Source organism: Berghia stephanieae, chromosome 8 (genome assembly GCF_034508935.2).
Source record: "Berghia stephanieae isolate SIO BIC M18660-M18661 chromosome 8, UCSD_Bste_1.3, whole genome shotgun sequence".
In the NCBI taxonomy this organism is placed as follows: Eukaryota; Metazoa; Mollusca; class Gastropoda; order Nudibranchia; family Aeolidiidae; genus Berghia; species Berghia stephanieae.
The window spans coordinates 16,465,374-16,482,062 of record NC_088367.1 but is presented as its reverse complement, the minus strand read 5'-3'; the positions used below and the strand labels follow the sequence as shown (position 1 = coordinate 16,482,062).

General features: G+C 34.4%; 1 protein-coding gene and 2 long non-coding RNA genes across 3 annotated transcripts; 2 read left to right on the top strand and 1 right to left on the bottom strand.

The window, feature by feature from the left end:
* The first annotated feature begins 222 nt into the window (after positions 1-222).
* On the top strand, positions 223-3,670 carry LOC144978263 (uncharacterized). Its single transcript, XR_013646492.1, has 2 exons — positions 223-455; positions 1,426-3,670. It is a non-coding gene; the product is annotated as an uncharacterized LOC144978263 (long non-coding RNA).
* On the bottom strand, positions 3,040-4,590 carry LOC144978262 (uncharacterized). Its single transcript, XR_013646491.1, has 2 exons — positions 4,333-4,590; positions 3,040-3,176 (listed from the first exon to the last, which is right to left on the bottom strand). It is a non-coding gene; the product is annotated as an uncharacterized LOC144978262 (long non-coding RNA).
* Positions 4,591-5,410: 820 nt separating this feature from the next.
* On the top strand, positions 5,411-6,834 carry LOC144978942 (putative G-protein coupled receptor 19). The gene has a single exon (XM_078925560.1). It carries the CDS (start codon positions 5,411-5,413, stop codon positions 6,707-6,709), a length of 1,299 nt encoding a protein of 432 aa, XP_078781686.1. The 3' UTR covers positions 6,710-6,834.
* The last annotated feature ends 9,855 nt before the right edge of the window (positions 6,835-16,689 follow it).

The window sequence follows — 16,689 nt, the reverse complement described above, 5'->3', positions numbered from 1 at the left end:
TAGATACATCTATTTCAAAACTATAAAACTTGAATTAGATTTATAGACAGCCGCAACCACAGATTACACAAGATCCTAGTAGTCTGTGGTCGCAACTGAGGAGAATTAATTAACTTTTTTTTTTTTTTAACTAACAACAAAAATCATGTTTCTGATCAATTTAATTTTGAATTCACATTTCGGCAAAATATCAAGTCGGTGTAATAGGATTCCACAGTCTGACGTCACGTCCGCCTAGCAACGAATCGGCTGGCTCTAAACAAAAAAAATCCGTGCTTGGTCCGGGCAAGGAATAATTGGAAAATCGCTCAAAAAACAATTTTTATCTTAAATATGGTCCAGTGTTTTGTACCAGATTGTCTACACCAGTCAGAGAGTCACTCCTGCAAGTTTTACAGATTTCCAAATGGACAGGCAGACAAAAAATTGAAGAAAAAGTGGATCACTTTAGTCAGGTAAGCACGCACGCCTCGTCGAACATTTGATACGAGTTCGTAGTCCAGATCTAGGTCAAGTTCTAGCTTACGTCGACCTATATTTTACGATTAAAGTGTACAATTGCACGAAATTATAAATAAAAATACATTCCAAACTAGGTTTTTATTGAAGTTGAAGCAAAAATGATATCTCAATCGTTTTGATAAACTGAATGAGAGTTAAGTTCTACTGATAAGTGATAATTTTTTTAAAAGGGGAACAAGAAGAAAGAGAAGAAAATATTTGTTAAAATCTTACTTTAAACTCGATACCTTTATGGCAAAATGAAAATAAATAAATAAAATAACGCAACCTCTCCCCCCCCCCCCTCCCCTCACGCAGATCTCTCTCCTCTCTCTCTCTCTCTCTCTCCTCTCTCTCTCTCTTCTCTCTCTCTCTCTCTCTCTCACACACACACACACACACACAAACACACATACTTCCCTCTTTTTTTTTTGGAAAGTTTCTCTGATTCTCTGCCATGCCTCCCCTCCCCGACAGCCGAGGTGGCAACTCTGTGTGAACAAAGCAAGATGGCGGCAGGGACCTCTCTCCTTTACCTGTGCCCGATTGTTGACACTCCAAAGTTTCCATCACCGCACTGTCCAGTACAGTACTGACTGAAATAAAGAGAAAACGCCAGTCTTGCCACACTCAACCCCAAGATCAACTTTAACTGTGTAAATTTAAGAATTCATATTTTTATACATACCTAGTCAAAATCATCAAAAGAAGTAATGAGGAAGTGCGACATTTTGCTGAATGTGCGATTTCATAAAAGACAGGCGAGAGACCCACCAGTAACCTAGTCTCTTGCACACCTTTGATTTATCATGCATTGAGCTGGTGTCAAACAAGATAGTCTAAAACAAAGTACTTATCAAATTAAATAATATACCCAATATGCCCAACAGAATTATTGGGTTTTTTTTAATCTTTTCATTTCAGGAGAAAGGACAAAAGATCCAACATCATCATCAAGAGTGTGTTCTTGTCACTTCAGAGATGGTGACAAAGCCAACCTCCCTGAATGGTTTGACAGAAATAAAAATAAATTGTTTCCACCAGAGCCAGAAAGAAAGAAAAGAAAAGTGACACAAGGAATTCCCATCCCATCTCAATTGGCACCAACATCAAGAAGTCCACACCCACCACCACCACCACCACACCACCACCACCACCACCACCACCACCACCACCATCATCATCATCATCATCATCATCATCATCATCATCATCATCATCATCATCATCATCAGCTCAACTCTCTTCATCATCATCACAAAGTCCCACCTTTAAAAAAACCAGATTCCTCATCATCATTATTTTCCTCCTCATCATCATCCTCATTATCTTCTCCCTCATCATCATCTCAACTCTCGTCACCATCATCACAGGATTCCATCTTTTAAAAAAAACAGATTGTAGAACAAGTGAGGATATTTTAAATAGAACAACAAATTTAATTCAAGAACAAGAAATTACAGACAAAAATAAGGAAATAGCTAGCTTTAAAACACCCAACTAAGTTAGATTCAACGCACTTACACTGTTTCAAGCCTTACAGAAAAAGTTCTTCGAATGGAGACAGGTGTACATTGTTTTAAAATATTTAATATTATTGTTCAATATGTTGAGTGCTTTAGAGGTAACATTATTTATTATAGTGGATGGGAAGTTCAGGAAGAGACAGTTGCATTAAAAGACCAAATTTTCATTATTACACTTATGAAACTTAGACAGAACTACGCTAACCTTCATATTTCACAATTGTTTAGCGTTAGTGAAAGTACTATAACAAATATTATACAAACTTTTATTCATGTTTTACATAAGCCATAAGCTTCTCTTTGAAAATGTTATGAAGGTTACCGTACATGCCCTTCTAGACATAAAAATAAACTATCAGCTCCATCATCATTTTTAAGATTTCCAAATTGCAGAATGATCATTGATTGTACATATGACCAAATTGCTATTCCTAAAGAAATGGATAAACAACGGTTAACTTATTCTTCTTATAGGTCCATGAATTCTGTTAAAGCTCTTGTTGGTCTGAGTCCAAATGGTGTGATAAATTTTATTTCTAAACTGTATCCAGGGTCTGTCTCGGAAAAGGTCATTGTACAAAATTGTGGATTACTAAAACTTTTAATTTTAAGCCCTGGAGATTTAATTTTAGCAGATAAAGGTAATAAAGGTAAAACCCCATCCTGATTCAAGATATTTTACCTCAAGGAGTAACTGTAAATATCCCTCCCTTTTTACATAATAAATTTACTGAAAATGAGATTTTATTAACAAAAGAAATTGCTTCATGTAGAATTCATGTTGAGAGGGCTAATGAAAGACTGAAAAATGTTAACATCCTCTCATATATTCCAACCATGTTAAGAGAAACATCTGATATTATTTTTCAATTTGTTGCAGCACTTGTCAATCCCCAGTCTCCTCTTATTAAAGAGACTGCATTTTGTTAGCTTTGCCATTTATTTTGTACAACACACATATTTTGTTCATCATCATCAAATCACCATTCAAAATAATGGTTTTGTAGGTCCATACATGATTTTACATGATAAACATGACAAATTATGGCATTGTTGTATCAATGTATGTTCAATGTCATTAACATTGTTAAATAAAACCACACAAATTAGTTTTGGACTGAATCAACCCAAGGCATCATCAAGATAGATCTGTGGAAGTAAAAGAATAAAAGATTCAAATTTAGAGCTGCGACCATGCTCAATAGGCAAAAAACAAACAAACTAATAAAACGTCTTTTGTGGTCTTGTGGTATGACACTCGCTTTCAGATCAGAAGGTCCTGGGTTTGGGCCTCGCTCGGCGCATAGTTGAGTCCTTGGAGAAGGCTCTTTACTCACAATCTCTCACCGTACTCAGGTGTCAAATGAGTACCTGGCCGTTAACAGCGTTGTCTCTGTCCGAAAAAATTGTAATATCGCCCAACAGGCATCATGTCCCGTCTTACATGTTAAATGTTGCTGTTGGCCAGTGACCCCTTGCAAAGCACTTTGAGCACATTTAGTGGATATTACGCTGTATAAAAACTCAATTAAAAAACAAACAAATTAAGTGATTCTTTCATTCATCTTGCTTTGTTGATAAGGGGGAAACCCGAAACGTCCATTTTATCTGTTTTCGTATATTAAATTGAAGTTCACATTCAATTTCACAATGTTATTGATTTCTTCGAGTTTCAAGCAGCAACATTTACATTACACCTTAACCCAATAGGAAGTTTAGTTTACCGAGACTAACACTGGTCTAAATAAATCCTTTATTCATCCCATAGAGGAAATTTATCTCTTGGGTCTATTCCCAGGGAAGACTGGAATAACCGCGGTGCAGCGCCGCAAATTGAGCTAGGATGAGGTGACTTGCTCAAGGCCACACAGCGCAGCGGCGGGTGAACGAACTCGGTACCTTTCGGGTACGAAGCAAAAACCGTACCGCTGATCCACGCTGCCCCACATGAAGTATGATAAAATGTCTAGCGTGATTGGTGATTGTGATTCTCATATGAGTATTATAATAAAGGTTACAACACGATACTAAATAGTATGTAGTAGACTATAGTCAATAGCAACGAAAATTAGCGAAGCAAGACTAAGACCTCAAAGACTCAAAGTCCGTGGTCCATAAGATAAAAACACAATAATTCAATGACTCCCTCTCTCTCTCCCTAACTAAAATCGAAAGTAAACAGTTAAATCTTTCCATTGGATATACTAAATCTGCCTAAACTCAAAGTAAACTGATTATTGTCCAACAGTAGTTGTACGGAGATGTGAGATTTTGAGAGTGAGAATGAGAAGACGAAATGACTTACCTTCACAGAATACTCTTTATTCTTCATGCTGGCTTGAACTTTGCCGAACATCAAGCCATCTGAGTAAGTGAAAGTCAAAACATGACCTGACTGATGATGATTTTCACCTCGCGAGACACTTTTATGCTCATTGGAGAAGTATTTCATAAGGGCGGTGATGGAAATAGGGTTCGTGTCAGCCATTTTTCTCGACTGTTTAGAGCCAGCCGGTTTGTTGCCATGCGTTGCTGCGCAGGATTACGTCACGACTTAGGAAGCCTATTGACTCGCATATCTTAATCATTTTTATTCCTCTTTGGTTTTGTAGTCTAGTAGTCTAGTAGTTTGACGCTAAGTTTACGACTTGTATGTTGAAGGTTTGAATCCCAATGTGGACGGCTTCCACAAGTTGGTGGAGATCGATCCAAAGACCATCAACGGGCCACCGGCCCTCTACGAGGAACTCATACTCAATACTCATACTCAATACTCAAATATTTAGTCTTGGAAAAGGCCTTTTTACTTGCATTTTCTTACTATACCCAAGTATTCAATGAGTAATGCCCGCCCTGCCAAGTGTAATATCTCGACCCAAATATTTTATGCCAATGCTTCCTTTGACATGTCGTATAGGGCTTTTAGCATATTTAGTGGATATTGTGCTATGTCGAAGCTCACTGTTTTCAGTATAAAAATATCAAATGGGCGAATTCAACGGACAACAAAATGCGTTCTATGAAAAAATAAAATAATAAGCGTCTAATTTTTATACTTTTAATACTAAATTGTTGAAATTTTGGAACATCTTACTGTATTTTTTTCTCAAAAAGAAAAAGCAATGGAGCGGTTCGGTAGTGGATTCACAGCACATAGAGATTAGGTCTTGGGGGTTCGAGCCCTAAATATTTAGTGTTACTGATGGTATATGCCTTTGTAAAGCTCTCTGAGCTCATTTTGTGGATTTTTTTGCCCTATATAAAAACCCAGATAACACTGTTTTTCTCTCCATTTCAGATGAACCAGTTACAGGAGAGCTACCGATGGACTGTAGCTGTGTAACCTATGATGTCATGGATTTCTCATATCATTTCGTATAAACATGAGTAACTCGTCATTACCAACATCGTCATCGTTGTTGTCATCTTCACTTAATGATAGTCTTACAACCCTCTCGCAAATCTTGCTGCAAAATTCCACCAACCGTCCTCCAAATTCCGACGGGGTTATTCGAGGCTTGGACCAAATCGCTATATCTCAGATTCTCGCTGCCTTAGAATGTACAGTTTTAAGTCTTCTTTGGGTATTGGCTTTGCCAGGAAACATCCTCGTCTTTGTTGTCATCCAGCGTAGCAGACGTGTACAGTCTACAACAAACTACTTTGTCAAGAGTCTGGCGATCAGCGATATACTTCTGGTGCTCATGGCATCACCGGCCATTTCCGTTCGAATCATTGTCAGTGAGTGGACGGCTGGACACGTTCTTTGCAGACTTGTCAGATTTTTACAACTGTCCAACATGGCTTGTTCTTCCTTCGTACTCGTGGCAATTTGTGTTGATCGATTCTACTCAATTGTGTACCCTTTAACTTTTAAAGTGACGCGTGGTACGGCAAAAAGAACAATACTCCTAGCGTGGATTTCTTCGGTCTTGATATCAATGTTTTCCATCTACTTCTTTGACCTCGCCCATGTGCCGAGCAGTGACCCGGATGAAATTAATGACCCTGAAAAAGACCGTCACGTCTGCCCAACTTTTGTCCCTGCCTCGGGCTTGACTGGGAGAGTCTACGCATATGTGGTTGTTGTTCTCTATTTCGTCTGTCCGGTGTTTGTGACGAGTATTGGATATCTCCAAATTATGTGTTATATCTACAGGACTCGAATTAGTGTTCAAAATAACAGAATGACCGGTGCTCTGATCCCGCGACGGAAAGTTAAAATGGCTCGAACATTACTTATCATCACTTCTATAACTCTGATATTCTATTTTCCATTTTATACAACACAACTTGTCTACTGTATCGGGTGGACAGAGTTGGTAAGTCCGCACATTTTCAATGTAGCCTATTTGTTGATAGCATCATCGGCAGCAGTTAAACCGGTCATCTACGCTTGTCGAAACAGTATTTTCAGGCGAGGTTGTCAAGAAGTCCTGTGCATGTCTGGTATGAAGTGTTATCGGGTAAACACGTACACGATCACGAAAGTATCCACCATTGCTAAAAAGAACTTTGTGGGCGTGGTGGAGTTGTCCCAGGAATCGGGGAATAACATGAATGTAACAATAGGAAGCGGAAGAAGTGGTTACGTAAGTTCAACATCCTTAAATCATCGGAGCATCAAAGGAATTTCGTCTTCACTATCACGCCATGATACTCTTCCAACGACCACTTTCTGAAGACAAAGGGTATTTTTTATATTTTTGTTTTTGTATTTTGTTTGTTTTGTTTTTTTGTTTCTTTTGTACTTGTTTTTTTTTCTGTTTTCTATTTTTTGGTTTTATTTTGTTTTGTTTTGTTTTTTTTTTTTCTTTGTTTTTTCTTTCTTTTTTTTCATTCTTTTTTTTTTTTTTTTTTTTTTTTTTTTTTTTTTTTTTTTTTTTTGCTTCTTTTTTTTTTGGGGGGGGGGGGGGGGGGGGGGGGGGAGGAAATTTGGGAGGATGTGTTTTATTTTGTTTTATTTTACTTTGTTGTTTTTTGTTTGTTTTTTCGGTCGAATGTTCGAGAATTGTTTACATAATATATGAATTGAGAATAGACGTTGTCTTAATTCTAACATCATATGCATGATATATGTATATATATATATATATATATATATATATATATATATATATATATATATATATATATATATATATATATATAACTGTTTGATTAAAATAACTCCCATGTAACGATATTTGTATGGAGGCGAACCCGAGACTCACTGTCGACATCTTGTTTAATTATATTATTGTTATTATTGCAAGCATAGCTTTCCATGCAAATAACGATGCCCGTTCAATTAAATGAACGTGATGATAAGTTGATTAACGCAAATTTTATGATTCAAGTGTTTAGAAAGATTTGAACTCAATTTCTATTGTTTTAATAGACAATAGATTTTTCGCGTTCGTCAGAGATCTCCACGGAGCTTTTTATTTAGACAAGTAGAGACATTTTCTGCATTTAATATTTTTTTATATTTCGCTCACTAATCATAGAATTCTTTCCCAATGTTAAGAACGGAACATGGTTTTTACAAATGTTACTAAATTGATTGTATTCAATTTATTATTATTATTATTATTATTATTATTATTATTATTATTATTATTATTATTATTATTATTATTATTATTATTATTATTATTATTATTATTATATTATTTATTATATTATATATTATTATTATTATTATTATTATTATTATTATTATTATTATTATTATTATTATTATATATATATAATAATAATAATAATAATAATAATAATAATAATAATAATAATAATAATAATAATATATTATTAATAATATTATTATTATTATTATTATTATTATTATTATTATTTATTATTATTATATATTATTATTATTATTATTATTATTATCATCATCGTTATTATCATCATCATCACCATCATCATCATCATCATCATCATCATCATTATCACCATCATCATCATTATATTATTATTATTATTATTATTATTATTATTATTTTATTATTATATTATATTATTATTATTATTTTATTGTTATTATTATTTATTATTATTATTATTATTATTATTATATTGTTATTATTTTTATTATTATATTATTATTATTATTATTATTATTATTATTATTATTATTTTATTATTATTATTATTATTATTATTATTATTATATTATTATTATTATTATATTATTATTATTATTATTATTATTATTATTATTATTATTATTATTATTATTATTATTATTATTATTATTATTATTATTATTAATTATTATTATTATTATTATTATTATATTATTATTATTATTATTATATATTATTATATTATTATTATTATCTACAACTATTATTATCACTCATCATCATTATATCACTCAAAAGTGCAAACCACCTACCTATCCCCCCCCCCCCCCCCCCCCCCCCCCCCCCACCCTCACTGTTCCCCAACAATATGCACACCATGCTGCACCCTGTAAATGTTATTGGAAATATATTTGGAATGTATATATTTGAAAAAGAAAAAAATGAAGTCGTCTTCCCTTGAATATGTAACCCATCGATTCAAAACGGTGTTATGTCGGGATTCTTTAATTGTTAAAAATTTGATTGAAAGTCACAACTATTTAAGAGAAATGTATGTGCGGCTATGTGGTCTCGTGCTATGACTTTCGCTTTCGATCAGAAAGTCCATGGTTCGAGGCTCGCTCTGAGCGGCGCATAGTTGAGTCCTTGGAAAAAGCTATTTACCCACATTCTCTCACCTGTGTAAAACGAGTACCTGGCGGTAAACAGCGTTGTCTATGTCTGGGAAAAATTGTACCATCGCCTAACAGGCGTCATGTCATGTCCCATCCTACATGGTAAGTTTTGTTGTTGGATGAGGGCCACTCGTTAAGCGCTTTGAGCACGTTTAGTGGATAAATGCTCTAGTTTTTAAGTAAAATATATGTTTTTCATACGGGAGTTTGGGAAGGATAGGATTGATGAAAGTACGATGAACGAAAAATTTGATACTTTTCACAATGTTGATGCTAAATTCACTTTCTGGTGCTCGCTTCAGTCCGACATAATACCATATTGACACGATTAGTCACATATTCTTCTCTTCTGGTGCGTATTCGTTCATGTGTGCATCAATCAGTATGTGTATGTGTGTTCGTGTGCATGTCCTCGTGTTGTTGGGGTTTTTTTTCTGTTTAGTTTTTGTTTTTTTCCTTTGAGTGTTTTTTTTTAATTACACCAAATGTTCAATAAATGTTTTGGGACATGTTAATGTGACGACATATTATTATATCTAATGGTTGGCCTAACTTAATTGTGTTTATTTTGCTCATGTTTTACCCGCAGAATAATAATATTATTATATTGCATTGAATCACCGTAGTCTGTGCGTTTAAAGCGCTTTCTGCATCTTGCACCAACAACAGCAACAACTTTGCTACTACTACTACTACTTCTACTACTACTACTACTACTACTACTACTACTACTACTACTACTACTACTACATTAATTACTATATTATTATTATTATTATTATTATTATTATTATTATATATTATTATATATTATATATATTATTATTATATATATATATATATATATATTATATATATATTATATATATATATATATATATATATATATAATATATATATATATATATATATATAGGAGTGCTTCTTGGTACTTGTAGGTACGAGAGTGCTCGATAATGTTGGTTAGAACATATAAAATATGTAAGGACACTCACATTCTTCTGTAGATTCAATCGTTTCAATGGGTTTCCATATCGTCGAGAATTGACGATATGGAAACCCATTGAAACGATTGTATCGACAGACAAATGTGAGGGTCCTTACTTATTTTATTTTGTAATGTATGTATGTATGTATGTATGTATATATATATATATATATATATATATATATATATATATATATATATATATATATATATATATATATATAAAGTATTTCAAGTATAATTATAATCAACTTCTACAATAATGTTTCGAGCATTCGCTCTCATCACGTCCTGATGAGAGCGAATGATCGAAATAATATTGTAGAAGTTGATCATAATTATACTTGAAATACTTTATAAATAGCTCCTTTTATATATATAAAAAAGTTGTTCACTATTATTTCATGGTTTTCGTTTATATATATATATATATATATATATAATATATATATATATATATATTATATATATATATATATATATATATTATTATTATTATTATTATTATTATTATTATGCCCTTCCGCCACGACACCTAGGCATTCCACGAAGGAATATAGATAATTCATCAAACAAGATGTCTTATTTCAACAGGAATCACCCATGTTGTCCAAGTGAGCAAATTGGGGGTTAATAATCTTGCTCAAGGAAAGAGACGAAAGTGCCTGAAGAGGGGCTCGAACCCGGGACCTACCGGGTCACAGTGCAATGCCTTAACCACTCGGCCACTTCGCCCCCAATATATATATATATATATATATATATATATATATATATATATATATATATATATATATATATATATATATATAATATATATATATATATATATAATAAAAGCAAAAACCATGAAATAATAGTGCTCAACTTTTTTATAAAAGGAGCTATTTATAAACATTTTAATTAGAATTATTATTACTCCTACAGATCAGTGACACGAAACAGATCTGTAGGAGTAATAATAATTATAATTAAAATGTTTATATAATATATAATATATAATATATATATATATATATATATATATATATATATAATATATATTATATATAAGCATTGCTGTCCGTTCAATGGACAGTGCCCGTTCAATGAACGTGATGTTAAGTCGATCAATTCAAAATGTATGATTCAAGTGTTGAATAAAAAATCCATATTATTGTCAATACATTATTCGACTTAATCAATTTTAATGGACTCTTATAGAGCGCACGGTATCCTCAACCATGAGGCTCTTGGCGCTTTACATCAACACACAATAATATTAAAGAAGATACACGACATCAAAAAATATTGTTTTCAATGATTTCTTGAACACAGACGATAGGGAATCCCGGATGCTACATGGACTGGTGTTCCATACAGATGAACCAAAACGAGAAAAGGACCTTTTTCCCGCCTTTGTACGAATGTCTGGGAGAGCCAAACGGGTGGTGTCATTTGAGGAACGTAAAGTTCGGGTTGTCGAATATTTCTTTGTGAGTTAGGAGGGGCATGTTGTCCAGTTAGCGATAAACTATGACACATGCTTTGAATTTTCCCTTTTGTCAGCAGACGGCCAGCGTAATCTTCGAAGCAGAGGTGTGGCAGAACCAAGCCTCCGGTTCGATAGACCAATCTGGAAGCATTATTTTGGACCGTCTGCATCCTCCAGGGATCATTTTTCGAAACACCAAAGAACAGAGCATTATAGTAATGCAGCTTTGAAAATAATAGAGAAACGACAAGTTTTTTGGTAACATGCTCAGAAAGGAACTGTCTAATAGATCCATTTTTTTAACTGACATATTAATGATTGGATTGTTGTATTAATTTGGTGGCCCCTCGACAGTTCTGAATCTAAGAATGCACCAAGATTTTTTACCTTGTCAACAATATCAACTGACACCTCTCTACTCTTACTTTCAATTTCTTCTCGTTCCAAAAGCTTCTGTTCCCTACATACATCACCTCTGTTTTGTCGACATTCAGCCTTAGCCCGTTTCTTCCCATTCAATCTCTTCCACCCAGACTTTGTAAGAGAACTCCACGGAGCTTTTTATTTGGGCAAGGAGAGACATTTTCTGTATATCTTATATATATTTTGCTCACTTATCATAGAATTCATTGGGAAAATGGTTTGTATATATTTTGAGAAATTGTTTGAATTCAACATAATGAGAGGAACCACTACCTAGTATCGATTCAGTGCAGGTACTCCTACCTCATTGTTATACTCGCTTACCGGTAGGGTGACACACAACTCTCATGCTAAAATTATGTCGTGTTTTTAATGGGATTTGACGAAACAAATTTGATTTTTATGAAAAAAAATCATCATGATTTCTAATCAAGATCATAAGGCACACAAACCGTCTTCGTGTCAATTGTAAACACCATGCAAACTTTAAACTCAATTTTCAGAACTCAATACGGAAGAAAAGTCGTGACGTCACACCTTCTACCTTTCCTGTTCCAAAATTCTAGGCGGAAGTCCCGGGTTTGAGAGTTTTTGCCAAGATGAGGGTCATTTAAATCGATCGATATTTGAAGGACGAGTTTTCTGGCCAAATTTTTAAATACTAACCTTTCTAAAGTATTCAGTTGACTGGTTAGGATGATATGCCCCCCCCCCCCCCCCCCCCTTCAAAAAAAAAAAAAAAATTTTTAAAAATTCAAACCCGGGTCTTCTTTTAAAAGTTATAAGATTATTTCAAAAGTTTAAGCTCGTCTTCATTCATATGTGCGACTATGTGGTCTCGTAGTATGACACTCGCCATCTGATCGGAAGTCCCTGGGTTCGAGTCCCTCTCTGAGCGTAGCATAGTTAAGTCCATTGGAAAAATGTTCTTTACTGACATTCTCTTATCGCACTCTCTTGTAAAATGAGTGCCTGGCCGTTAACAGCGATGTCTCTGTCGGGAAAAAAAAACAAAAAACATTATAATGTCGCCTAACAGGCGACATGTCTCGTCCCACGTCGTGTCAAGTGCTGCTGTTGGCTAGAGACCTCTTATAAAGCGCTTTGAACACATTTAGTGGATATCGCACTATATAAATGCTCAATATTTTTTAATGTGTTTTATGAAGTAGTTAGAATTTTTCTGATCAAAATTCAAAATTTAAATAAAGGTGTTTTATTACTGTGCGGCCAAACACAGCCGAGCTATTTTACAGTCTTCATCGTGATTTTTTTTCCATAATAAAAATAGATTGAAGTAGTGAACTCGTGCATAGATCAAGAATCAGACAAATTATATTTATATTGATTTCCAACACAAACTCTCACTCTCACGGTGTTGAATTCTTTAGCTGCATTGGAGTTGTTAGCATAATATTCATATAGAGCAGTAAAGTTAGGTGCCCCAAACGTAAACAAAGGTCGAGAAGCACGTGGCAAACCACATGTTCCTGTCTTGACAGCTCACGTTCCAATGAAATAATAGAAAAATACTTAATTGGCGTTAGTGGCAAAACATTAATACCGTATCTCAAAGTATAGATTTGACAAGAATTCCAATTTTCAAAGTAAGTCATTTGCAAGATATCGTGTGACAAAACGGAATATTCGGCGTTTATATTGCTTATATATCTGACTTGTTTGAAATATTCATAGATGTATCTACACACTACAATTGGACCTTATGTGCTATTTCGCTAACAAATCAACTTATGTTCGTTGGACACTTACTGCTATTATTCGATTTTAAAGATTATTTTAGCTAAAATTGCTATTATTTGTCATTAAATTGATTTTCATCATTAATAAGATTGATCAGGTTTAAGTAATTGAGTGCACATTATGTATTTATTAACCATTAAACTGCCGTGTTCAGGAAAATCATGTATCTAAAAATTCGGCCAGAAAACCCGACTTTCAATAAATTTAAATATCGATCGATTTCAATTACCCTCATCTTGACAAGAACTCTCAAACCTGGGAGTTCGCGAAGTTCAGGTTTGAGAATTTTGTCGAGATGAGTGAGGGTCGTTTAAATAGATCGATATTTTGATTTGAACGACGAATTTCCTGGTCAAAATTGTAACTACGTGGTTTTCCAGAGTAAGGCAGTTAATTGCTCTGGCTGAAAGTGATACACAGTAATTGATTATCGTTCCATTTTTAAAATGGATACTTGTAGTTTGGAACGACACGTAGGATGCCGTATTTAAATAATAATAATAATAATAATAATAATAATAATAATAATAATAATAATAATAATAATAATAATAATAATAATAATAATATAATAATAATAATAGAGAGAGAGAGAGAGAGAGAGAGAGAGAGAGAGAGAGAGAGGAGAGACAGAGAGAGAGAGAGAGAGAGAGAGAGAGAGAGAGATCATTTGTGACCTCTCGTCTCAAAACAGTATTATATATATATATATATATATATTATATATATATATATATATATATATATATATATATATATATATATATATATATATATATATATATATATATATATATATATATATGTGTGTGTGTGTGTGTGTGTGTGTGTGTGTGTGTTCTAAATGCTATATGGATTGACTGGATAAATTTTTTTCTTCTATTTGTATTTGCATCACGTGGTTCACAAATAATATTAAAGACAATTCTCTGTTGGTTTCGATTTATTTGCGTTTCATTGTTTATTTTTTCATGGGTATTACGTTTGAACCCCCCCCCCCCCCTCCCCCCTAAATTACCATTATCCTACCCAAAACAAGCAACAAATCACTCTACAAAAAAAAATGCGGTGGAATTATGGTTTTTGTCCAAAATCTGATAAAGTGTATGAAACAACACTAAACAAAGCAAAAGGAAAGGCACAAGTAAAAAAAAAAAAAAAAGATAAATAAATAAATAAATCCCATTTTGATTATTTTTTTTTTTGGTAACTGTTCATTTTTGCTTATTACTGTTTACAGTCCACAGCTTCTAGGAGCTTAGCATCACACACATGCACATTTATCCTCTTCGGGCCTCGAAACACATAGTCACATAGGCATCCACCAGACATCTCAGGGGCAGCGTGGCTCAGCGGTACGGTCTTTGCTTCCTACCCGAAAGGTATCGAGTTCGATCACCAGCCGCTGCGCTGTGTGGCCTTGAGCAAGTCACCTCGTCCTAGCTCAATTTGCGGCGCTGTACTGCGGCTAACGCCTGGGTTATTCCAGTCTGTTCCCTTGCAATAGGCCCTAGAGACAAATTTCCCATATGGGACGAATAAAGGGAATTTGATTATTTTTTTATTTCTCCATTTTTTTTTTTTTTTGGCGGTCGGCTGCTTTTGCGGTGGCTGTATTCCAGGACAGGCCTACTTCCTTTATTTCTTTTTCCATAGTCCTTAGCATTACACTAAGTGCCTCCATTTCCATTATGGGAAGTCAGGAACCCCACCCAGGCTGCTGATTTCAATTATATAAGTTTTTCACCAATTACTTAAGTTCAAGACAGAGAGTGTTCAAATAGGTCTAATTTTTTTTTTTTATGGTTTGTGAAAAAAAATATCTCCCAAAACTCTACAGTAACATTTGATCGTTTCCCTCCCAGCTAGGATATCCGGCCAGGGCCAGGACTAGGGGAGGGCACCCGGGTCACCAAAAGGTCAACGATGCTTTAGGTTTTGAGAAGTCAGGTCATCGACGACTGAGAACTTCCCGACCTCCACTTAGTTCTCGATGCTTTTCTCGTCTCGAGAATCTTGGTCGTCGATGCTTCTCGTATTGAGTCCCGAGTCCCGAGTCTCGAGACTATACTGCGCGAGCGACGCACGCGTTACTAACAATGTGTACCATCTGCATTGTTCACCCCTCTCTCGTCGGCGATGATTCCAGCGAAGCTCGAGACTTTTTTGTGTCTCGATGCTTTTTTGAGTCTCGAGCATCGCTCTAGTCATCGGTGCTTTCATTCAATACCTAGTCATTGGTATTGGGTATTGACGTTATATCATATTTTAAACAGCTAACAAAACACAAACGTCGTAAATAGATCAAAATGGTTATAGGTATCAATGTTTTATTATTATACAAAGTGAATTTATTTAATGTATTTTAAGTTTTAATACAAAAAATCCATCCAAAGCTCAGTTGAAGTGCTACTTCTCGGGAATTCCCGACTTTTCCTTGGTCATCGAGTTCGGGAAGTTTTGAGTGTTGGTGGCCGATGACTTGAGGTATCATCGAGACTTCCGCTCGACACTAGCCAGGACATGTTTTTGTTTTTTTAAAGTTTTACGGCGTTTGCAACACATTTATGTCATATCAGGAAAAAAATGGGATAGTAAAAAGAGTTACAATTAAAGCACCCAAGAAAAAGTAAGACATAGGGGAACTGGGAACAAATATGGATCAGATGTAGATTCCAAGAGCATACTACCAATGTACTTAGTTTGAGATCACTACTATAAGTCTCATCCGGACACAAGCACAAAATCCAACAAGAGGAATACACTCAAATGCTTACATTGTACATTCAAAATAACAACAATAATAATACACAACAGAGAGATGATTTACAAGGTGAAAAAATATCATCTCCCAAAACTCTATACATTTGACCGTTTCCCTCCCAGCTAGGTATCCGGCCAGGACAAAACCCAAGCAATCTCATTCCAAGACAAAGGCAGAGAGCATGTTGGAAAACAGATGTAGGAGGATAGAAAACACATTAAGTGCCTCCCTCTGCCCACTATGAGAGGCCAGGAACCCCACCAAGAAACCTTTTGTCATCGTTTTAGAAAACAAATAGCAGTCACCAGAGTTAGAAAATAAGTGTCATCTTTATTTCTTCAAACAGGTCATAATAATAATTACCGTTTCACATTTATTGGTATTATGAAATTCAAAGTCAATAGATCAATAGAGACAAATTTCCCATATGGGACGAATAAAGGGAATTTGATTATTTTTTTATTTCTCCATTTTTTTTTTTTTTTGGCGGTCGGCTGCTTTTGC